This window comes from Microtus pennsylvanicus, chromosome 17 (assembly GCF_037038515.1).
Source record: "Microtus pennsylvanicus isolate mMicPen1 chromosome 17, mMicPen1.hap1, whole genome shotgun sequence".
NCBI classification, from domain to species: domain Eukaryota; kingdom Metazoa; phylum Chordata; class Mammalia; order Rodentia; family Cricetidae; genus Microtus; species Microtus pennsylvanicus.
Genome location: NC_134595.1, coordinates 949174 through 975602, shown reverse-complemented (window position 1 = coordinate 975602; position 26429 = coordinate 949174). Strand labels below are relative to the sequence as shown.

Below are 26429 nucleotides of genomic sequence, written 5' to 3'. Positions count from 1 at the left end.
ACTTTTAAAACTCTAGAAATGACAGAGACATCTCGCTGCCTGGACAGTCACCCAAAGTTCCTCTGTACCGCTCGTATTACTACAACTGAAGAAACTAAAAACTTCCTAGAATTCAACAAAAATGAAGGCACAACGAATCCAAACCTGTGGGACACTAGGAAAGTTCATAGCACCAAGTGCCCACATAAAGAAACTGGAGAAAGTCACATTTCTGACTGGAGAGCACACCTGAAAGCTCTAGAGAAAAAAGAAGCAGACTCACCCAGGAGGAGTAGAAGACAACAAATAATCAAATTGAGGGCTGAAATCAACAAAAGTGAAACAAAGAAAACAATACAAAGAATCAATGAAACAAAGAGCTGCTTCTTTGAGAAAATCAACAAGATTGACAAACCCTTATCCAAACTAATCAAAAGATGGAGAGAGAACATCCAAATTAACAAGATCAGAAATGAAAAGGGGGACAAACAACAGACACTGAGGAAATACAGAGAGTCATTAGGTCATACATAGAAAATCTGTACTCCACAAAATTGAAAAATGTAAAAGAAATGCACAATTTTTTTAGATGGATACCATATAACGAAATAAAATCAAGACCAGGTGAGCAATTTAAATAGACTTATGAGCTGCAAGGAAATAGAAGCTGCCATCAAAATCAAAAATCTCCCAATCAAAAAAAAGCCCAGGGCTGGATGGTTTCAATGCAGAATTCTACCACATCTTCCAAGAAGAGCTAATACCTATACTCCTTGAAGGGTTCCACATAATAGAAACAAAAGGAACATTGCCAAACGCTTTTTATGAGGCTACAGTTACCCTGATACCAAAACTACACAAAGACTCAACCAAGAAAGAGAATCACAGACCAGTCTCACTCATGAACATGAATGCAAAAATACTCAATAAAATACTGGCAAGCCGAATCCAACAACACATCAAAAAAAATCATCCACCATGATCAAGTCGGCTTCATTCCAGAGATTAGGGGTTCAACATACAAAATTCTATCAATGTAGGGGGCTGGAGAGATGGCTCAGCGGTTAAGAGCATTGCTTGCTCTTCCAAAGGTCCTGAGTTCAATTCCCAGCAACCACATGGTGGCTCACAACCATCTGAAATGAGGTCTGGTGCCCTCTTCGGGCCTTCAGGCATACACGCAGAAAGAATATTGTATACATAATAAATAAATAAATATTTTAAAAAATCTATCAATGTAATCCATCGTATAAATAAAATGAAAGAAAAAAAGCATGATCATTTCATTAGATGCTGAAAAAGCATTCAACAAAATCCAACACCCCTTCATGATAAAGGTCTTGGAGGATCAGGGATACAAGGAACAAATCTAAATATAATAAAAGCAATATACAGCAAGTGACAGCCAACATCAAATTAAATAGAAAGAAACTCAAAGCGATTCCACTAAAATCAGGAACTAGACAAAGCTGTCCACTCTCTCCGTATCTCTTCAACACAGTTCTTGAATTTTTAGCAATAGCAATAAGACAATATAAGGAGAGCAAGAGGATTCAGATTGGAAAGAAAGAAATCAAACTTTGTTATTTGCAGATGATATGATAGTATACATAAGAGACCCCAAAACCTCTACCAGAGAACTCCTACAGCTGATAGATACCTTCAGTGATGTGCAGGACACACAGAGCAACTCAAAAAAAATGAGTAGCCCTCCCATATAAAAATGATAAAAAAAGCTGAGGGGGAAATTAGAGAAACATCACCTTTCACGATAGCCACAAATCACATAACGTATCTTGGGGTAACACTAACCAAGGCAGTGAAAGACCTTTTTGACAAGAACTTTAATTCTTTGAAAAAATAAATTGAAAAAGATACCAGAAAATGAAAAGATCTCCCATGCTCCTGAATAGGAAGGATCAACATAGTAAAAATGGCAATCCTACCAAAGCAATCTATAGATTCAATGAAATACACATGAAAATCCCAACACAATTCTTCACAGACCTTGAAAGAACAATAATCAACTTCATATGGAATACCAAAAAACCCAGGATAGCCACATAAAGGAACTACCGAAGGCATCACCATCCCTGACATCAAGCTCTATTACAGAGCTACAGTAATGAAAACAGCTTGGTATTGTCATAAAAACAGAGATGTTAACCAATGGAATTGAAGACACAGATGTTAATCCACACACTTATGAACACCTGATTTTTGACAAAGAAGCTAAAATAATATAATGGGAAAAAAAAGTATCTTCAACAAGTGGTGCTGGAATAACTGGATATCAACATGTAGAAGAATGAAAATAGACCCATATCTATCACCATGCACAAAACTCAAGTCCAAATGGATTAAAGACCTTGATATAAATCTGACCACACTGAACCTGATAGAAGAGAAAGTGAGAACTAGCCTTCAATGCATGGGCACAGGAGACCACTTCCTAAATATAACACCATTAGCACAGACACTGAGAGCAACAATAAATAAATGGGACCGCCTGAAACTGAGAAGTTTCTATAAAGCAAAGGACACAGTCAATAAGACAAAAAGGGAATGGGAAAATAACTTCACCAACCCAACAACAGTCAAAGGATTGATCTCCAAAATATATAAAGAACTCAAGAAATTAGACATTAAAGTTCTAAATAACCCAATTAAAATTTGGGTACTAAACTAAACAGAATTTTCAAAAGAAGAATCTCAAATGACCAAAATATACTTAAGGAAATGTTCATCTTCCTTAGCTAACAAGTCAATGAAAATTAAAACAACTCTGAGATACCATCTTACACCTGTCAGAATGGCCAAGATCAAAAACACCAATGATAGCTTATGCTGGAGAGGCTGTAGAGTAAGGGAAACACCCTTCCATTGCTGGTGGGAATGCAAACTTGTTCTACCCCTTTGGAAATCCGTAATGGCGGTTTCTCAGAAAACTGGGAATCAACCTACCTCAGGATCCAGCAATACCATTCTTGTGTGTACGTACAATGGACGTGTGTAAGCATGTGTGAAGAGGCACACAGTGTATGCATGAAGAACAAAGGACAATTTCAGGCATCAATTCTGGCCTTTTCCATTTTGATTGAGACAATGTCTCTTGGATTTCTATTGCATGAGCCAGGTTAGCTTGCCTGTGAACCTCCAGGGTTTTTCTTGTCTCCACTACCAATTTCTTCATAAGAACACCATGAGTATAGACTTTTATGCTCTCACATCAAGCTTTACATGAACGCAGGTCCTCAAGCATATGTTGCTCATAAGCTCACTGAGCCACCTCGTCAGGCCAATACTGAGGCTTTAACATTATGGTCACATCGGTGGTGCAGGCCTTTAATCTTAGCACTCCAGAGGCAGTGATGTAGGAGAGTCTTCTGTTTTGTGTTGATTTCATTAATAAAGAAACTGCCTTGGCCCTTTAATAGGACAGAAAATTAGGTAGGTGTAGTAGACAGACAGAATGCTGGGAGAAAGATGCCGAGTCAGGCAGTCGCCATGATTCTCCCACCCGACAAAGACAAAGATCTCCCTGGTAAGCCACACCTTGTGGGGCTACATAGATTATTAAAAATGGGTTAACTGAGATGTGAGAGTTAGCCAATAAGAGGCTGGAACTAATGGGCCAGGCGGTGTTCAAAAGAATACAGTTTCCGTGTAATTACTTTGGGTAAAGCTAGCCGTGAGGAGCTGGGCAGGAACGCAGCCCACCCCAGCTCCTACTACAAGGCAGGTGACTCTCTCCAGCCTGGTCTATTTAACAAGTTGTAAGCCAGACAAGTTAAAAAGTAAGACTCAATCTCAACAGTATCATTTATAAGACATACCCTGAAATTCTATGTCTCCAATTTCTATAAGGATCATATAAACTTTCACAGAATGCCAATGCATGGATCACAAATTCTTCAATAGATGTCTGATCAGCCATTTCCTTTTCTTTTTTTTTGCTTTTTAACTGAGAATAAAATTAAACATAAAAGTAAGGGCATGTTTCAATTATCAGCTTTCAATAAGTCATTTTTATTTACAGAAGCCTAATTTTGCTTTTGATTCCGTATGAGTCATTTAATTATATGGATTAGATACATTCTCTCAGATATTAAATTCTTCCTAGAATAAGTTTGAAATAGTCAAACATCTTTGGAAATCATACTTTTCAGCAAAATTTATAATCAATTCATACATAAAATGAAACATTGTGACATTTTTAAAAACTATAAAAAAAATTTTTAACTAAAATAAAGTGTCAGGCAATGATGGTGCACGCGGCCTTTAATCCCAGCACTCGGGAGTAGGAGACAGAGGCAGGTGGGTCTCTGTGAGTTCGAGGCCAGTCTGGTCTACAAATTGAGTTCCAGGACAGCCAAGGCTACACAGAGAATTTGCCTGTCTCTAAAAAACAAAACCAACCAACCAACTCACAAACAAAAAGTATAAATAGCTAGTCTATTTTTAGAAAATAAAGGATTTGGGACTGCCAGGTTCAATTCTCAGCAGCTACATGGCAGTTCATAACTGTTTGTAACTCTAGTTACAAGAGCTCCAATACCCTTACACAGGCAAACTAATGTACATGAAATAAAAATGAATAAATCATTTTTTAAAAAATAAAATACAAGATTTATAAAATAGATTAATTATCTTTTCAATTACTACCTTCTTTGAAAACATTTAGCAATGTTAATAACAATATTAAAAAAACAAAGTCTCAATAAAGCAACAAAAAGGAATGTATTCACACCTACTTGCTGAATATACAGTGTTGTCATGGTAATAACATGATTAATATAGGAGCAAGTCCCAATTTCTTCTACATTTGATAAATTCCTAGAAGATAAAAGAATAACATTCATTATATATGAGCAATATAATGTAAGTGTATTCAGCGTGGATCCTGAGAACTGATACTGGCAAATAAAATATTAATGATATTAAAAAAGAAAATAATGCATAGAGCACTGCCATTATTCAAGTATGTGCCATTACTTACTTCACTCTACTTTCTGAATTTTAGCTCCCTTATTTTGATTTATGTACTATTTTGTAAACAGTATCAGAAGTCCCACAACACAATCGGTATTGCCATCTCTAAATATGCTAAGAGGACATAGCGTTACACTCTGTTTGAAGTAGAGAGACCTTAAGGACTTTAGTTGTGACACATACTAAGCTAATTTATGAGACCTAAATATTTTCTTGACATTACTGTTAAAAGTTTCGCAATAAAACTAATAAAATTTTCCATTCTGAGACACTGTGATCTATAAAATTTTCTATCTTAAAATCTAGATGTTCAAAGAACAGGAAAAGTTAATAGACTTCACACCTTAAAAAATTAAACTATGACACCTTAGCGGTTTCTCTAACATAGCAACAGTTAAAATTCTCAGTATTGGGACCAGAGATGGTTCAGTGGTTCACAACCATCTGTAACTCCAGATCAAGGGGATCTGACATCCTTTAGCCTTCATAAGCAACTACCACATGTACATACACATTGTTTTAAATTTTAAAGTCTGTGTGTAGCCCACAATGTACTACATATAAATAATATGTAGCATGAAAAATGTTCAACATCATCAGTATGAAAATGACTTCCAGATTCACTGGAAACACAAGAGCAAAAAAGACACTGGAAAGACAAGAGCAGAAAAGATGGGATAGACAGAAACTGAAACCTTCAAGCTGGTACGATTTTAAATTCTAATAGCTACTCTGGAAAACAGTTTGGCAGTTTCTTAAGAAATTAAAAATTCAGCATCATTGGGGCTGGAAAGATGGCACAAAGGGTAAAGGCATCTGCCACCAAGCCTGACAACCTGAATTAAATCCCAGCAACACCAGGAGACAACCAACTCTTCCAAACTCTCTCTCTCTCTCCCTCTCCCTCTCCCTCTCTCTCTCGCTCTCTTTCTCTCTCTCTCTCTCTCTCTCTCTCTCTCTCTCTCACATACACACACCTATTACACTATAATCAAAACAAAACTGAATGTCTTTATGAACTGATTAATAAGTTCTAAAACTGACTGTAGCAAAAGCACAATTTTTTTGTTTTTTAAAAAAATGAATGACATTATTAAGTGGTCAATTACATGACCTGTGAATTGTCTCTCAGCAGTTATGTAATAAAATTTACAATTTTTTTTTGTTTTTTCGAGACAGGGTTTCTCTGTGTTAACAGAGCCCTAGTTGTTCATGAACAAGGCTGGCCTTGACTTCACAGAGATCCACCTGCCTCTACCTCTCGAGTGCTGGGATTAAAACGCCCAACTTTAAAAGTTATATGAGAATTACTGCTGGAAAAAGAGAAAGGTCCAGGGGAAATGGACCTATAGGTAAAATTTTATTGAACTGTTCTTTGTTATCATTACAGTCCTACAAATAGCGAGGACACTTCTTTATGTTTAGTAGGGATAGCCCATCTGGTTGGTAACCGCAGTAGCCTTTAAGGCTGCACTTCTGAAGCACAGGAAACGCAGTGAAAGAACACTTACATATTAACAAAATGAACCCATCAACTGATAAGACAACCAAACGTAACAACTGCCAGTGTGGGGACCACAGCGCTAGTGCCACCTATGCACTGTTTAACCCCACTCTCATGCATTCTTTCATTCTCAGAACTACTCTCTTCTTCCCCTCTGCTCCCATCCTCCCAAACAAAATAAAACAAATGCATCTACATAAAGAAGGACTTTCAGTTTCTGATCCAAATTGAAAGTCTAAGTGTCATCACTGTCATGTTCACAATTAGAAAAAATCCAAATGAACTGAATTTTTGTTTGTTTGCTTGAGACAGGGTTTCTCTGTGTAACAATCTTTCCTTTTTTTTTAAACAGATTCAACATAACAGTTTATTCAATACAACACCAAACATATATTGAGTAGTTATAGCTTAAAGATAAGTGAAATGAATTACAGTAGCATTGTGTTTTGTTTTGATTTTTCCTTTTATGTGTATAGGTGTTTTGCTTGCATGTATGTCTGGGTACCACTGTTGTCCAGTGCCCTCAGAGGTCAGAAGAAGGTATCACAATCCCTGCAACTGGAGTGACAGATGGCTGTGTGCTTCCATATAGGTGCTGTGGATACAAGTGAATATAACCTGGTTCTTTGGAAGAGCCCCAAAATACAGCAACACTTTTAGAGACTTCAGAAGGAAAATCTAAGGTCTCTTAGACTGACTGATCACTTTGCAGATAAAAAAACTAAAAGCATAATCCATTTGGGGAAAAAAGAGACTCACTAAAATTAAGAACTTCTGTGCCTCAGTATTAAGAGAATAAAAAGGCAACTTGCAAACATGTACCAATCATCTGAAAAAAAAAAACCTGTATATCAAAATATTTACAGACCTATCAAAATAAGAACACAATCCGATTTTAAAATTTGGCAAAACTTTTGTAGGTACTTCACCAAAAAACATTATGAATAGTCTCAAAAAATGTTAAATATTTTATATCATTAAAGAACAGCAATAAATACTATACACCTATTGCAATAACTAAAAGCTAAAAGAATGACTATTGATGGAGGCTGCTCGTTTCTTTCCCGGCTGCTCAGCCCCGAAATAATCACATAGATACTGTATTATTTGAAAAAAAGTTATAATTGTAATTTTCCTTATTTATGATAAAAGATAAAGTAGATGTAAATATTGTAACTGTAATTCTTGCTTGAAACCTGTTTTATTATATGAAATTTTACTATGTTAAGAGTTAAATCCTTCCTTTTTATTTAGACAGAAAAAGGTAGCTGATGTATGCTGTAAATGTTTTATTGCCATTGGTTAATAAAGAAGCTGTTTTTGGCCAATGGCTTAACAGAGTAAAGCCAGGCTGAAAGAGATAGCGAGAGACACTATATAGCCACCTACAGGAGACAGATGTGCCTCACCTTGCTGGTCACGTGGCAATACACAAATTAATAGAAATGGGTTAATTTAAGATGTAAGAGCTAGCCAATAAGAAGCTAGAGCAACTAGGCAAGCAGTGATTTAATTAATACAATTTTTGTGTGAGTACTTCGAATCTGGGTGGCCAGGCATAAACAAGCAGCCTCTGCCAACAAATGGTATCATCAAATACTGAAAAATGTGACTGGAGAAAAGGCTTGGCAGTTAAGAGCACTTGTTGCTCTTCCAGAGGACCCAGGTTCAATTCCCAGCACCCACATGGCAGCTCACAATCGTCCATAACTCCAATTCCAAAAGATCTGACACCCTCAAACAGACATGCATGTAGCAAAAATACCAATGAACATGAAATAAAAACTGGAAAATGGGGAACAATGAGAATCCTCATTCAGTGACTGTGATAATGTTATAACCATGTGATATAGCATTATTGTTCCTAGGTATTTGTCTATATGGGTTGAAAATTATCCATATAAAACCTGGACACAAATATTTATAACAATTTTATAAATAACAGTCCCAAACTAGAAGCAACCAAGATATCCTTCAATATAGTTAAATAAACAAACAAACTGTGGTACCATTAAAGAATTATACAAACAAGTATCACTAACAAGTATTATTATAGTTTTGATAATAATTATGCTAAAATTTTTACTTTTAGAATAAATAAAAATTTAAAAATTTTTGCACCACATACCTGCAAAGAATAATAAAGAATTTGACGAGCAAAATTGACAATGCTTGTTGCTGTTCCTCTAACCCATCTGCTGTTTTCTGAACACAATGTAGCAGCTGGATCCTCAGAACCTGAAGAATATTATCAGGAAGCAAAGATATTCCTGGAGGCATATCATCTACCCTGTCAGATATGGGCAAGGAGATAGTATTGAAACTTAAGACATATAATTAATTAATTAAATGTAATAACAAAATTTCAAGAGTGGCTGACTGTCAAGATTTGCAGCTTCCATCTGAAGTACAAACAGTCTCTGTCTTGCACGTGTGAAATCTGGGGTTGAACTGAGTAGCTAGTGTCAGACCACTGAGTGGATAGTAACTCACCAAAGCAAAGAGGTTTCTAAGAGCCTGGTATAATACTGTCTAGGAAGACTGCTATGATCACTGTGCAATATCTGTCATGAGAACATGGTCACGCAGTAGTATCAAGCTGTTGGCAAAGATGCTGGTCATACATTAATAAAATTCTTTTGCCAAAAATTAATAATCTCACCCAGTGGTAATAAACCAGTGTTTCTACATACCTGGTAGGAAGCTTTTCAAAGTCAACATCTAAAAATTGTTCATAACTTAAAACAAAATTGTCCAGCCATAGTCTCAGGTAATCTGGATCTTTCTGAAATTAGAAGATCATCACAATATTATCTGTCAGAAAAGCAATGCTTTCACACATAAATAATTACCTAAGTGGGAACAATAGCCATTCCCAGGATCACATCTGTCATCTGAGCATTCCCCTCCCCTTTGGCGCTTCAACAGTTCTTTATGGCAGTCAAATTTCAACAAGTAATTTAGGAGTATAGACACTTAATCATTAAATATCATAACTTAAGCATTGATCTAAGGCAAAGGGATCACTAGCAAAGTTATTTGTTTCCCTAAAATAAAAGCATTATGCTATAATCCAGAATCTCAAATAATGTTCCCAGAATATATAAGAATTGCTGACCTTTCAGGATTTTTCTATTACTATATTGACTCAAAATCAGCTTATAAATCACCACTATCTACAACTTCACAAGACAAATCAGAAGGTAGAAATATTTTAGACAAAGAGTAGTACCATGAGAAATTTTGTAATACTTATTACTTGCTTTTTATGTTTCAAAGTAGAATGTTATTTGTCTATTTATTCAGTTATTTACCCACTAGGGCTAGAACTCCAAAAATACAAGTACCCAGGGTTCTCCTTATTAGTTTCTTTAAAAGAAAAATAAGCAGAGGATTACTTCTTGGTAAGTTAGGCGCAAAACAGTCACACACACACACAGTAAAAAATTAATGCCTTTCTCTTCATTTTTTATTTAGCAACTCTCTAGTATCAGGTTCAAATTCTACACCAATACTCTAGTACCGATCTACATTTTAAGCCCTTATTCTGACTCCACAGGTCAGTACTACCAAGTGTTGGGAAAGCATAGACTTCCCCTAGGAAACTGAACAATCACAGAGAAGAAAGGAACTGTTTCATTTAAGAAGCATAAAAGTATCTTCACTGGGCAGTGGTGGTGCATGCCTATAATCCCAGCATTCACAACACAGAGGCAGACGGTTTTGTGAGATTGAGGTCAGCCTGGTCTACAGAGCAAATTCCAAGAAAGACCCGAAAGCTACAGAGAAACCCTGTCTTGAAAAACTAAAAGGTATCCTCTATTTACTGGAAAATGCCTGGAACAGCAGGCATTTTTAACCTGTATCTTTTTTTTGTTTGTTTGTTTGTTTTGCTTTGCTTTTCGAGACAGGGTTTCTCTGTAGCTTTGGAGCCTGTCCTGGAACAGGCTGGCCTCGAACTCACAGTGATCCACCCGTCTCTCCCTCTAAATTATGAGATTAAAGGCGTGTGCCATCACTGCCTGGCCTTAACCCATTTTCTTATTTATACCTTACACTATCCAGAAAGGGTTTGGTTTTCCTAATTTGAGAGATTACAAAAGAATGTATAACTTGTCCAAAGTCATAAACTAAAAACTGTAGTGCTGCAAAGATACATGAACCCAACAGGTGCCCATTCTACTGCACCATACTGGCTGTGAGCCATGCATGACCCCAACAGGTGCCCATTCTACTGCACCATACTGGCTGTGAGCCATGCATGACCCCAACAGGTGCCCATTCTACTACACCATACTGGCTGTGAGCCATGCATGCCAGCAGGAGTAGATTTAGTAGGTTAAAAAAAGAAAAGGATGGGTTCAGTCAGGAACCATCAAATCAAGGCTATAAAAATGTTAGCATACAAAATAATAATATCTTGTACAGCTTGAAAGAATTTGTAGATAACTACACTTTGCTGTTAAGGGTCATAATAAGGAGCCTGAAATCAGAAACAGTAGTGATTGTATTATTTCTCCTCAGTATAGAACAATAAAAATATAATCACTCGGATTCTCCTTACCAGTTTTCCAACAGAGCAGAGGATTACCTCTTAGTCACTCCCATGATTAAGTTCAGTATACTGAAACACCACAGCATGTTCTTACCTCCCTATCTGTACATTTATTAACACAACACACAAATATAGTGAGTATTTCAAGACTGCTACAGTCAACTCAATATCACCTAGACTTAAATCCCAGCACTCAGGAGGCAAAGGCTGGAGGACTGTGTGATCTAAAACTGAGTTCCAGGCAAGCAAGAGCTACAATGTGAGTCCCCAGCTCAAGAAACAAAAATAAAAACAAACAAACAAAACAACAACAAAATACCAATTGAATAAAAAGATAAAATGACACTAGGCAGTGGTGGCACACACCTTTAACCCCAGCACTCAGGAGGCAAAGGCAGGTGAGTTCCAGGCCAGGCAGGGATATGGAGAAACCCTGTCTCAAAAAAACAAAAACAAAACAAGCAAAAAATGGTTAACTACTAAATGCCAAAAACAAACACGTAAAATCTATGACCCAATTACCATTTTTCTGAAGTTTAGGAGTAGCCTGATATCTGAATCTCAATGTTTTCATACAAAATGACACTCAACAATGTTCTAAGAATGGCAGACACGCCATACAGCAAACAGCACCAGAAGACCTAAAGATAAAAACTTTCATTATAAACTATACTGACCCAAGTCAAAAGTAGCCATATGCAAACCCATACATATATGTCTTAGGTTCAGAGTGTTCAGTGGTGGAAAAACCCAGTCTTTACTACTAAAATAAGGAACAGGCAGTTTCCTTAATTCCAATAGAGTATTCACTGGACAAGAGAGATCCAGAAGCAGACTTAGCAGAACATTCATCATCTTGAGTGACTTTCAAATCTAAAGAACAGACAGACTTTTAGACCCACTTAAGATTCAAAAAAAAAAAAAAGAAAGGCAAAAAGGAAAATTATAGAAAAATAAGAATTCCCAAGAGTACAGGGGCAGAAGAAATAAAAGAGTGACCTTGGCAGTATAAAACCATAGCAGTTTAGTTTTCTGGAGGTAGAAGCGTTACTTGGTTTTCAGGGTTGCCACGAACTATTACTTATGTGCCTATCATTCTTCTCTTCCATGAAATCTTTATTGTGGCGCTCCCATTTTAGTTTTAACACTCTGTGTTAGCTTTGTGGTGTACATATATTGACGATGTCTTCTGAATTCAGACTTTAGTATCAAGAGAAGTCACAAATGGACTTGATAATGTATGTCTATGTCACCACAAGATCCTGGTTCAAGATTAAGTACATATACAGAACATTTTAAGTTACTGATAAAAAAAAGTACACTTTACATATAGCAGGGATATGAACAACTGTGATCAAGAAAGTGAACTGCGATAGAATGGATTCTTGATTTCAGTATATTACTTTGCAGTAAAAACTTTGTTAAGTTGGGCGGTGGTGGTGCACACCTTTAATCCCAGCACTTGGGAGGCAGAGGCAGGTGGATCACTGAGTTTGAGGCCAGCCTAGTCTACAGAGTGAGTGCCAGAACAGGCTCCAAAGCCACTGATAAACCCTGACTCAAAAAACAAAAAACAAAAAAACAAAAACAAAAAAAAAAAAAAAAACCAACTTTTTTGTTGTGGTTTGGGAAGGCTTAAGGTTTTTGGCTTTTTTAAACAGTGTGTCATGACTGACCTCGGTTTGCCTTGAACTTGGAGATCTATCTGCATTTTTCCCCATCGCTTGTGCCACCACCACCAACTCCCTTATAGAAAACTTGTCGTGTAATTTTGCAGTAAAGAAAAAGCTGTAGCAAGGGCAACTCAACATGCAAACAGAATAACTCAGCAAAGCTTTATTCCTAAAACTGCAGTTTCAGAGAGCTATCAGACGTTGGTTTCTGGAATGCCTAACTTACATGTAAGAATCTTTAATGTTTGTGTTATTCCTATTAACTTGTTAGCTATGTCAATCATCTTAGGAGCAAACAATATTGTTACACAAAATTATGGGAACATAATTCATGGAGTAATAAGTTCCTTACATCATACAATTCTAGAATTACAGAAGGATATTTGGAAATATCAGACTATTTCAATGTTCTAGATGCCAAAATGTGGTCTACAGACCAATATTCTTGACCAGTTTAATGCAAAAAAAAAAAAAGAAAGAAAAACAAAAGGAAACCTTTTTAAACGATAAAAGCAGCATGGTAACCAATTTAATTCTGAATTTAATAACAAAAATGAGAAAGACAAGGGGTTTGTAGCTCAATAGTACTGCACCTGTTTAGCATATGAGGACTTGGATTCATTCTCTAATACGATTAAATGAATAAATAAGTAGAGAACTTTTATTTTTAACATCTTTCATTATCACTCTTTATAGACTGCTTTACTGAAACTACCAACAACCTCCACAATGTCTGGAGGAGTAATTTTTTGAGTGTGAGAGAGACTCGCATGTGTGTGTGTACCAAGTAACCATATAAAGTTCCTAACCTTCCATCTCTCTTGAGGCAGAGTCTCTTACTCACCACGGAGCACAGGCTAACTGGTTCACCTGTCTCCGACTCACTGTAGCTAACTGGAAATACAGATGTGCACTAATGCCAGAACTCTAGCACCTACACTTCCAATACAAGAATGTCAGACACTGAGCCTCCTCCTCGGCCCTAGTTTTTCATTTTGTTCTGGAGCTATGAATTCTCCTGTCTCAGCCTTCTGAGTACTAAGAGTACAAATGTGAACTACTACACCCAGCCTTCCAAATGCTTTTCTTGAATGCTATATTTTATTCTTCTGGACTATTTCACAACCCGTCCTACTTTCTGAGGCACCAATACTCTTAGTCTCCCATTCAAACTCCTAAACATATGTTATTATGTGTCTAAGACATGAATTCTTCAGGTCTAAAACATCATGACTTTTACCCTCTTCTTCTTATGTACAGATAATTTCTAATATAACTCTCAAATATTTATTTCTAGCACAAACCTCCCTTTTGAACTCCATATCTACTTCTGAAGCACCTGAATATCCCTCAAGGACCAGAAACTCAAAATGCTCACCTGAAAACCTAGTAATCTTGTACTACTTAACTTTGCCAAAGTATCAGTTTCCAAAGCATAGATTAAATGCTACATATGCTACCAACTACTAGGGAACTTTAGATAATCAAAAGAATTTTTTAAAAATGTGATTTTTGAGACAGGGTCTCACTACACAGCCAGGCTAGTCTGAAACTCTTCATATAGACCAAGCTGGTCTTGAACTCAGAGATCTTTTTACGCATCCTGAATATACAGATAAAGATGTGTGTTACCATGACCAGGCCAACAATAACAAGTTTTCATGCCATTTTAACATTTTGAAAGATTAGAACATGATGAGCACAAACCAAACCACAGAGGTAATATTCATTTCCTAAAGACAAGCTCCAGGTCTTCTGATATATGATGGAGGAAGGTCATTGGTTAAATTAAAAGAAACTGCTTGGCTCTCATTGGTTAGGAGATAGGTGGGAGGAGTAAACAGAACAAAACGCTGGGAGGAAGAGGAAGTGAGGTCAGACTCGACAGCTCTCCTCGCCGGAGCAGACGCCTGAGAGAGACGCCATGCCCCAGCTCCGACCCAGGATGGACTTAGGCTAGAATCTTCCCGGTAAGACCGGTGCTCACAGATTATTAGAGATGGGTTGATCGGGATGTGAGAATTAGCCTAGAAGAGGCTAGATAGGAATGGGCCAAAGCAGTGTTTAAAAGAATACAGTGTCCGTGTAATTATTTCGGGGCATAAAGCTAGCCGGGCAGGCGGCTGGGGTGTTGGGGATGCAGCCCCGCCGCCCTTATTACTACAGATATAAAGTATCCATGACCTGAAACAAACATGTAATTAGAAACCACCAGTACAAGTTTTCAAAATCTATGTAAAAGAAAGTGCATTACTTTTTATCTAAATAAAATATCATTAAATCCTACTTTCACTATACAGGAAAACTTTTATTCTAAATAGGAGCTTTACTCTGAGCTCACTGCAAAACTATCTATTTCAGTCATATTCCAGATTTAGAAGGACAAAGGGCAACATCAGGAAATGAAGCATCACAAAGGTTCAAAACAAAGTTGGTTTAGAGCTAGAGAAATAAAAAGTCATACTATTATTCAAAATAAGTAAGCACTATGCTTAATTAAAAGGCAATCTGAAAATTAAGATTAAAACTTAAGATATTTTATTAGCTCAGCTTCATTACCACCAAAGAGAGAAAAACTACCCTTGACTGTAAATATAAAGACCAACAGAAATTATGATACAAAATACTAATAAAATTTTCTTACTTTTAATGTAAATGTCAATAAAACAAATTTATTTTTCCTCAACAACTTTGAGAGATAAATAAAAGTTACTTTATTTTTCCAATTTGACAGATGAGAAAATAGAAATATAAAGAAACTAGATGAGCAAATTTGAGGTCCTTAAGATCAAAAGCAAAATCAGAACTAAATTTTGGATCCATTTCTACGAGCTCCACTTAATTTTTCAATGTAATCTGAATATCAACAGTATCAGAAAAATGATCAAATATCCCTATAGCATCAGTACTAGAGAGAATAAGACAGGAATATCAAGAGCCCTGGCTGGGCTAGAGCACTTGTTGCTACAGTAGAGGATCATAGATCCATCCCCAGCACCTAAATGATGAGTCACAATCACAAACTTCAGTTCCAAGGAATCCAGTGCCTCTTCTGACCTTCACAGCACCAAGTACACAAGTGGTACGTATATATACAAGTAGCCAAAACATTCACACATAATAAATTTAATTAAAAAAAAGAGTTCTACACGAGCCTGGGATAAATGACACTGTCTAAAAAAACATAATAATTAATGAGTACTGATTTTCAACCTACTTTATGGCACATTTCAAAATGTTGCCCCTCTATCACTTGGTGATAATTTTTTCCAACTAGAATGAAAATGAGACAAACACACCTATCCTCCTGCAACCTCTATTGCACTCTGAAACACGGCTTGCTCCAATACTAAGGGGACTTAAGAGGTGAGTGAACAGCTACACGGTGGGACACCCCACTCTCTAGGGCCTCCACAGTAGGACAAAACCCTGGGGCTCCTTCCCCAAATCCCTCGGCTTTTCTAGCCAGCCAGCAGAATACTGTCCTGCAGGTAGGCTCCCCAAAACCAATTCCATCTACCAGACCCTCTAAGCTACTAGCCCCACCCTGCCTATGAGCTAAGAGCTTGCTACAATACTGAGGGGACCAAGTGAGAGGATCAAGAGAATGAACAAGGAAAGAAGACCAAGAAAATCAGCTTAGAGAGACCTCAGAAGCTTTCTGAGACAGACACTGACAGTAAAGAGCAAACCAAGAAAAACTTCCAAACACTCCAAAGATTGGACCAAGACACAAAGACACTGCAGGCCTCATTTGAAGGAAGAGATTGGTAGGCACCAATGCAAGAAGTCCTCCACCAACCTAAAAAACAACATGGTAACACCAGAACCAAGCAAAAACAAAACAGAAGGACTTGATCATCCTAACCCAGAAGAAGAAAATGCCTTTAAATATAACTTTATGAAAATGATGGATATCTTTAAAGAGGAAATGGAAAACTCCCTTAAAGAAACAGAGGAAAAGACAAACAAAAAATTGGAAGAAATTAATAAATCATTCAAAGAAACCTAAGAAAACCAAGAAAAAAACAATCAAACAGGTGAAGTAAACAGTTCAAGACTTGAAAACTGAAATAGGGGTAATAAAGAAAACACAAACCAAGGAAATTCTGGATATGGAAAACTTGGGTAAATGAACAGGAACTACAGAGACAAGTATAACCAACAGAATACAAGAGATAAAAGAAAGACTCTCAGGTGTTGAAAATACTATAGAAAAAAATAGATTCAATGGCCAAAGAAAACATTAAATCCAACAAATTCTTAACACAAAGCATCCATGAAATATGGGACACTATGAAAAGAACAAACCTAAGAATAATAGGGATAGAAGGAGAATAAATACAGCTCAAAGGCACAGAAAATATATTCAATGAAATCATAGAAGAAAACTTTCCCAACCTAAAGAACCTATGAAGATACAAGAAGCTTACAGACCACCAAATAGACTGGATCAAAAAAACAAAATAAAACAAAACAAAAAGTCACCCTGACATATAATCAAAACACAAAACATACAGACTAAAGAAAAAATATTAAGAGCTGCAAAGGAAAAAGGTCAAGTAACATTTAAAGGTAGACCTAGCAGAATTACAGCCAATTTCTCAATGGAAACTTTGAAAGTCAGAAGGTCCTGGACAGATGTGCTGCAGATACTAAGAGACCCCGGGATGCAAGCCCAGACTACTATACCCAACAAAGCTTTCAATCACCATCAATGGAGAAAACAAGATACTCCATGACAAAAACGGAATTAAACAATACATACCCACAAACCCAGTCCCACAGAAAGTACTAGAAGGAAAACCCCAACTCAAGAAAGTTAGTTGTACCCACAAAAACACTGGCAACAAATAACCTCCCAGCAGTGTAACCAAAGAAGAGAAACACACAAGCACTACTATCAAAAAATAAACCGGAATAACTACCACTGATTATTAATATCACTTAATATCAATGGACTCAATTCACCTATAAAAAGACACTGGTTAAGAAAATGGATACAAAAACAGGATCCAACCTTCTGCTGTATACAAGAAACACACCTCAACCTCAAAGATAGACACAAGCTCAGAGTAAATGGTTGGGAAAAGGTTTTCCAATCAAAGGACCTAAGAAACAAGCAGGTGTGGCTATACTAAATCTAACAAAACTGATTTCAAACTAAAATCAATCGGATGATATGGAGAAGGACACTTTATACTCATAACAAGAACAATTCATCAAGATGCAGTCTCAATCCTGAACATCTATGGCCTAATACAAGAGCACCCACATATGTAAAAGAAACAATACTAAAGCTTAAATCGCACATCAAATCCCGCACACCAATAGTAGCAAGGAGACTTCAACACACTCCACTCTCCCCAATGGACAGGTCAACAAGACAGAAACTTAACAGAGCAATAAGAGAATTAATAGATGTAATGAATCAAATGGACTTAACAGACATCTATAGAACATTCCACCCAAACAAAAAAGAATATACCTTCTTTCAGCACCTCATGGAACATTCTCTAAAATTGATCATATGCTCAGTAACAAAGCAAACATCCACAGATACAAAAAAAAGTGGAGTAACCCCCTTTTTATCGGATAAAAGTTATAATTTAATAAAAATACTACTCTCAGAAAGCCTACAAACTCATGGAAATTGAATAGTGAACTACTGAATCACCCCTGGGTCAATGAATAAATGAATAAAGAAATTAAAAACTTCCTAGAATTCAACGAAAATGGAGGCACAACGAATCCAAGCCTATGGGACACTATGAAAGCAGTGCTACGAGGAAAGTTCATAGCACCGGTTCTTTAGACTGACAAACCCTTATCCAAACTAATCAAAAGGCAAAGAGAGAACATCCAAATTAACTGTCTACTCTATAATTATATCCAGAGAAGTATAAAAATCAGATACTAACTAGATTAGAGCTGTTCAAATTTAATGTTTAACTTTTAAGAGCTATATGTAATGCACTGTCAAGCAAATCCTTGACCTTAGGCAGAGATGGTTTTGAAAGCAAGAATGTTCAGACTACATGTAAGTTGAATAAGTGGTCACATGCACTAATGTAGCAATGTTCAGAGAATAGGAATACTGTATCTTCTTATGTAAGAAATACATAAGTCAACAAATCTATTATAAATAGCCATATTTCAAACAATGCAATTAAACCCTACTGTTGGAAGTACAATGTAAGAAAAATTATATCTGAAACATTTGGTAACAAAACAAACTGCACATCACAAAGTAATTATGTGAGGGAATATATATGTTAATTAGCCTGGCTTATCTCATGTGTACATGTATTAAAAAAGAGCACACTCCATAAATACTGGCTAATTTAAGAAAAACCTAGAGCCGGGCGGTGGTGGTGCACGCCTTTAATCCTAGCACTTGGGAGGCAGAGGCAGGTGGATCTCTGTGAGTTCGAGACCAGCCTGGTCTACAAGAGCTAGTTCCAGGACAGGCTCCAAAACCACAGAGAAACCCTGTCTCGAAAAACCAAAAAAAAAAAAAAAAAAAAAAAGTCATTAAGAAAAACCTATTAAAAATAAAAAAAATACCAAGTGTTTTACCAAATGTTCAACAAATATGAGAAGATCTACCTGCTAAAATAGAAGCTTCTACTCAGATTTTAATTCCTAACATTTAGTTTTGAACTCAGATGAGTAAGTAGACACAGTCCATAGCATTCCTTCTACAAAGCAGTATAAGCCAAGGGTGCTTCTACTATTCTTTCAAACTAATCAGTGGCAACATCCAAAACATTACAAGAGTGACTTACTACTGATGTAATGGAGTACATGTACCGAAGTCAGTTTAGCACTGTGGCAATTATGAAAGATGTCATAAATTCACTGCATGATCTTCAAAGATTTCTTCTTTAACTGGGTATGGATACAATGTTTCATATACTCAAAAAATCAAGTGGAGTAGCAAAATGGTAAACACTGTTTAAATTTTAATCATTAAAAACAAATGGGGGGGCTGCTGAAGAGATGATTCAGAGGTTAAGAGCACTGGCTGCTCTTCCAGAAGTCCTGAGTTCAATTCCCAGCAACCACATAGTGGCTCACAAGCATCTGGAATGAGATCGGGTGCCCTCTTCTGGCATGCAGACATACAGTCAGGCAGAACACTATATATAATAAATACTTTTACAAATTAATTAATTAATTAAAAATAAACTTCAGCATTCCAGAGAAACTGTTCATTTTGTTAATCAAATCACTGTTCTAGAAGTTGGCAAAGGGAATCAATCATTTACACAGCATGACTTTCTTTTAAGGAAACCATCAATAAATGATAAAAGGTTATTCTCTATATATCCTTACAAATAAAAAGTCCTTTAATATTAGTCATGAAAAAATCCTCATAAAATAGATAAAAATAATTGGTGAAGACTGCATTTATGAACTATTATAGCCTATCATACCCAAACTAGAACCTGAATCAAGGCTCTATACTTGCCAGTTTACAAGTACCCAAATCCAAAGATAAACAATTTTTAAAACCTCACGGAGATTCATTAACTCAAAAAGGGGAAAAAAAAATCTGAAGCTGAATAGATGGCTCAGAGGTTAAGCACACTGACTGTTCTTCCAGAGGACCTAGGTTCAGTCCCCAGGCCACAACTGTCCATATTTATAGTTCCAGAGGATCCCATGACCTCTCTAGACTCCATCGACACCAGGCAGAAATGTGGTGCAAAGACATACACACAGGCAAAACATCCATACAACATGTAAGTCTACAAATAAAAAACCTTGATGAGTTGGACAAGCATCCTCCCTAAGCATACAATATTACTTAGCAAATGACAAAACAAGCACAAAAAGTCTTACTCATGGTCACAAACAAAATATCAGAACCAAAACTGGACCTCACAATTAGAAGTCACAAAGGCTAAGAAGATCTCAGAACTAAGCTGATATAACGTTTTTAGAAGATCTGGAAAGTCTTTAAATTGCATGAAAACTCATCAAAAGAATAAAACGCAATTGGGTGGCACTGCTATATACTTTTAATCCCCTCATTTGGGAGGTAGAGGCAAGGGGATCTCTGTGTTTGAAGTCAGCCTGGTCTAATAGAACTTGATTCCAGGACAACCAGGTCAACACAGAGAAACCTGGCCTTGAAAATCCCAAATAAATATATAAATGAGTAAATAAATAAAATGCAAAGCAAAAAGACCTTAAAATGTGTCCGATGTTGGTGGGAAATCATGTTTTGAGGGACTAACTGCTAGACTGCTAGAGTGGGAACAACAGGATAGGGCCAAAGATCAGTCGTGCACTAGTTAGCAACCTCAGTGGGGAGATGAGTTAAGTCATTATCTAACAAGTTCATCATCTACCCATGAACTGATAATATATACAAAAAAATCAAAATTTTTAAACAGCCATTCTTTGAAACAATAAAAATAAATTCTATTAAAACCAAACATGATTTAAATTTAATGGTAAAAATCAAATTTATCTTTCTGTCAAGAAGAAAGGCTTCAAAATTTAACAGTCGGGTTAAATCAAGCTCAGGGACACAACCAGAGATCATGACAAAAGGATTCATGTATATAACAAAACAAAACAAACAAACAAACAAAACACAGGGAATGTCAATAACATAAAATCTTTTCAATACTCACTGACACTTAATCTACCTATAAAAAAACATAATTAGTAAAACAATGTAATCTAATTTACCTTTTCTTATTCTGAAAATGGTGAAAATTAGAAAGTGTGATATATTTTTAAACAAGTCATTTTAAAATTATTAGACAATCATATTTAAATTTCATTTTAACTTTTGGCTGAAGTATTAAATAGTGACTATGTTCAAAAGTGTCTGGATGCAATAGATTCCCTTTATATTGGAAGGGTTGTCTATTTTTTAAAGATGTTTCTGTCAATTACATAAGCCTGGAAGCTATTTTAAAATTTCATAGTAATATTTCAAAATATGTATGTGTGCATGTCTGTGCACATATGTATGTACAGAGATATACTTTAATAATGTAGCAGTGGCTGACGTGCAACTCTCTATGTGGATCAGGCTGGCCTTCAACTTGGAGATCTAACCAGGAAGTTAAGGAAAACTCCAGTGAAAAGTAGATGGCTTTTAAGGAATAATTTGATTTTTAAATAGCCGAAATTGGGGCTGGAGAGGTGGCTCAGTGGCACTAACTTCTCCTCCAGAGGACCTGGGTTCAATTCCCAGGACCCATATGGCAACTAACAACTATCTGTAACTCCAAGATCTGATGCCCTCACAAAGACAAACATGCAGGCAAAATGTCAAAACACATAAAATAAAAATAAATAAAATACCTGAAATTATATTAAAAGAAAAAAGCCCCCCCCCCAAAATAATGTAAAACTGCAGGCTGTGACCTGAGAGCATAATCATAAATACCTAAGTTAACTTAAATATACTAAGGATGCTTCTCTGGCCATTGCCAGTATCTTCAAAGTAGTAGTATGGATCCTTACTTGAGAAGCACCCTCAATTAGTATCAATGACCTAAAATCTAACTTTCCATGCAAAACCCACATGAAGTAAGTCCAAGAAAATTATTTCTGAATGGCAAAACCTTACAGAGTTAAAATGATTTTTTAAAGCATGGGGACCTGCATCACATGCTTTTGGATTTCAAATTCACTCCTACACCAGTTCTCTCATCAGTGAAAAGGAATAATTACAATACCCACCTTTCCAGACTCTAGTTAGTATCAAATGAGATAGTGCCAGTATGTGCTAACACAATGGTAATCACATAACCACCTCAAATCAATAAAAATAAAATCATAAAAGGCTGCTGAAAAAGGTTTAATATCCTCACAAAAGAGTCCTTAAGCCAAAAACAGCATTAAAGGTCATCTGTTTCCAAGTAAAATGGCTCCATGGTTAAAGCATAGGCCACATGATCCGGCAGACCTAAATACAACCCTAGGTAGCTATGGAAAGGTGGAGAGAGAAACCCAAATCCACAAAGCTGTCCCCAGACCTCTATAAAAGTACCATGGCACCCGTGTGTCCCACACATCCTACACACACAAAAAAAGTTTTATTTTCCTTTTATAGGCACAATTTTACCTATATAATTTTGAGATCATTGAAGATAATATCAAAAAACACATTGTTAAGTTTTTAATAATAGGCCAGTGGTCAGTGTACTCAAATCTGAAAAACTATGGAAAATACAAAATCTCTTAAATGTTTTTAAAATTCAGGATTGGGAGGCTGCTGTTAGGGTGTTTTGTTTTGTTTTGAGACAGGAGCTCTCTATGCAGCCCTGGCTTTCCTAGAACTCTCTTAGAATGGACTTGAACTCACAGAACTCTCTCTCCATCTGCCTCTGCTCTCAAGTGCTGGCATTAAAGGCATGTTCCACCACACCTGCCAATTCAGGATTATTAATATGAACACACTAGCCATCTGAGATCATAATGCTGGATACAAAATTTTATAATCACGTATTTTTAAGTACAGAAATAAAAGCAATTACCTTTGTACAATAAAGCATCCAAAGTTCAAAGAGCCTCTCTCTGGCTGCCATTCTGGCTTTCCACTTTGGCACTTCAGTATTTCCTCAGAAAGAAGGTTCAAGACCACAGCATGTTATTTTAATTTTCAAGTTTCTCAGCCGTTGCAGTAAAACTCAAAGCAGGGGGGTAAACAAGTAAAACAAATAAAACTGTCTCGGGTCAGTAAAGGTCAATTTCAGCAGCCACTCTCCCAACACATCTTCATCAGTAGTAGCTGGGCTTGTAAATAAGTCTGTGAAATACAAAAATACCCAACGTTTTTCTACATCCATTTTTTATCCAAATATTTGTCTGCCTTGCTCACCCAATAAAAGGAATAATTTTCTAATCTGATTGGATCTCAGAGAAGCTGTTTTGTACACCGCGACTAACATCAACATAAAGTACTAAAATCTTCCAGGCATGTTCACCACCAAAACTACAATAGATGGGAAGAGAAAACTACTCTCTAATAACGTGTTTGCCTTTACTTAAAAGACCAGGAACACGGATCAAACATCAAATCTCTGCGATCTCTAGCCTGCTACTTAAAAGTTGCTGGGAATGTTTGCAGCGTAGCAGGGCAGGGCGTGGGGGAGGGCCGGAGGAATTCCTGGTTTGTTTGTTTTAACCATCCACACCGTGAACGTTACCCCCGTCTACCTGGCCTCTACCTCTCCACGCAAGAGGAAAGGAGCTAGCACCCCGAGGCAGGGACCACCTCCGGGGGAGCTCCCCGCGTCCCCGCTAAAAGCAAGTACGACAAACGTCAGGCACGCCAATCAACTCCAACCGGCCCCAGCCGGACCCGCCCGGCCGGCCGCGCCCCTCAGGCTGCAGCCCCGCGCCCCACGCGCCCCGGCCCTCCCGCTACCCCGCTCGGCGCCCGGCAGCCGCCTCCGCCCGACCTCCGCGCCCCCTCACCGCGCTCAGGCCTGCCGCCGCCACCCAGCCAGGGCTAACTTGCTGCCCTCCGCGCTGCCGGGCTAAGCCCCGTGTCAACCCGAAGCCGAGCCGGCGGGAGGCGGGGGCGGGAGGAGCCGGGGGCGGAGCAGCCCCTCGGCTAACCATTCCGGCGTCTCGGGATTTACCAGGCCCTCCGGCCGCCGCTCCTCAGGGGCCGCTCGGTACGGAAGCCCCACCCCCGGCATGCTCGCGCAGCCGCAGTGCTCTGGGCTCTGCGGGCGGCCGACGCCAGCCTGGGTTCTCAGGTCAGTATTTTCCCAGCTGGACGTGAGGACCGACGTGCTGACGTCGCGCCCCGCCCCTGCTAGGTGGGGCGGACGGAACGTCCCTCGCCTGGCGCCTGCTTTGCCTCTGCAGGTCAGCTGAGGGCCAGGGACTCTATGGTGACATCTAGAGAGGATTTCGATTTGATTTCTTTGTAGCCACGCGATTGGTCCTGGGACACACCTCCAAGACAAAAATCCTTTCCTTTACTTGTGTTGGTGCCTTTGTACTATGTCTGTGACTATTCCAAGGATATTGCTCCACCAAGAACTTAGAATTACTTCTGTCTTTCAAAAAAGAAGCAAAGGGCAAGAGTCTGTTATTAGCCCCACACAACATTCATAAGGATTTTGTTGTTGTTGTTGTTGTTGTTTGAAAGGAGGAGAAAAGCGTAAGATTAACCATCTTTTAAATCTAAAAATTTTAAAACACTATTGTGAAAACGTTACTCAATGTTATAGCTCAGCTTAGTATCTGAGATACTCTGTGTTTGATTCCCATCAAGCACAATGAAGTAAACTTAGCAAAGTGAACTTCCATAAGGAATGACTCAGCTTCAGAAATGATCAAAGACAGCCATAAAGGCATAGGTCTGAGATCCCAGCACTTTGGCTACATAGCAGCTCTGGGGACAACCTATGACACATGAAAAGAAAAGATGAGAGGAGAGAAAGGGAGTGAGATGGGTTGTTGGGCAAGCCTGACCTCCTGAGATGAAAGATGAAGACAGGAGGGCCAGCTAGATTGTAATAACTTGAAGAGAGCCTGCCTCAACAAAATGGAAGGTGAGGACCTGCTCACAAAAATTAACCTCTGGCAAACACACACACACACACACACACACACACACACACACAGTAAATAAATAAATATAAAGCTACGAATGCCATCATGGGAGTTTCACCCTCGTGACCTTTATTTTAAAAATCAACTAATGCCCCATTTCGCTGTGTGTGGTGTGTCCTTGTGCCACGTGTGTTTGTGCATCCGCAGAGGCCCAAAGTCTGATCCCTCCGGAGCTAGGTAGTGGGGGCTGAGAGCCTTCTGACATGGGAATCAGGGACATTTTCTGGATGAGCAGCATGTGTTCGTAACCACTGAGCCACCTTCCACCCTCTATTTTCATCTATTACAAATCTACAAACTTTTCTTGTCAAGAACCACAGAATAAATGTTTAAGCTTTGCAGACTATACGACAGTTTAGCTATCAAAAGGTGAAAGTAGACTGTGTGATACTGTCATCAAAATGCAGAGTTCCTTTTACCTGTCACAACAAACACCAATGAGTAGAAAACAGGAATTGAGTCATTAAGCCACTTTATTTAGAAACCTTGTGATCTGAGGAGACAACAGATTAGCATCCTCTATTTGCTTCCTGATTTCCAGCCAGTTGTCTTTAGTGAAATGAAAACAGAAGCAGACAACCATTTCAAAGCTTAGTCTTCCTGCTCTGATGAGGTGGTCAGCCTTGTCTCTGAGAGTCACAGTGCTGCAGCTTCCCTCTTGTTTCTCTTCTACTTGCTGTGCAGCTGTGCAGAGTATTCCCAAGGCCACCTGGGCTCAGGGTTAACACCAAACAAACTTTTAGCAGTGCCGAGTCAGCTATTACAATGTGTACTTGCAGACTCTTTTCTATGACATGAAGTACAAATGTGACTTAATAAGACGGGAACCCTCCTCTCCCTTGTCAATATGCAAGTGTTCAATAAAACTCAGTTTGACTTGTTTGAGAGTTTTGCTAATACTGCCATATCTGTTTATTCACTATTGCCCTGAGCTACTTACATTCAATCATGACAGAGTTAAGGGTGGGGTGTGGGTATTAAAGGCGTGAACCACCAACACCTGCTAAATCCAGATTCTTTTAATAATACAGAATGAGATGACTTTGTTACTGATGCTATCTTCCTAAGTGACAAAGTCATACTGTCTTTACAATAAAAGATTTTTATTTTTAATTAAAAATTT

General features: G+C 37.8%; 1 protein-coding gene across 4 annotated transcripts in view; it reads right to left on the bottom strand.

The window, feature by feature from the left end:
* Nbeal1 (neurobeachin like 1) overlaps window positions 1-24347 on the bottom strand; it is a 180894-nt gene extending 156547 nt beyond the window's left edge. For 2 of the 4 annotated variants that reach the window (XM_075951705.1, XM_075951706.1), the window contains exons 1-6: window positions 24155-24344; window positions 23212-23483; window positions 9169-9260; window positions 8604-8765; window positions 4734-4815; window positions 3816-3943 (exon numbers count right to left, since the gene is read on the bottom strand). In XM_075951705.1, the coding sequence (XP_075807820.1) occupies window positions 3816-3943; window positions 4734-4815; window positions 8604-8765; window positions 9169-9260; window positions 23212-23262 (515 nt within the window). In that variant the 5' untranslated portion in view covers window positions 23263-23483; window positions 24155-24344. Of the gene's footprint in view, window positions 1-3815; window positions 3944-4733; window positions 4816-8603; window positions 8766-9168; window positions 9263-23211; window positions 23484-24154 lie in introns of those variants that run through there. The other 2 variants (XR_012908177.1, XM_075951707.1) reach the window with 2 other exon arrangements.
* Between the last annotated feature and the right edge of the window lie 2082 nt (window positions 24348-26429).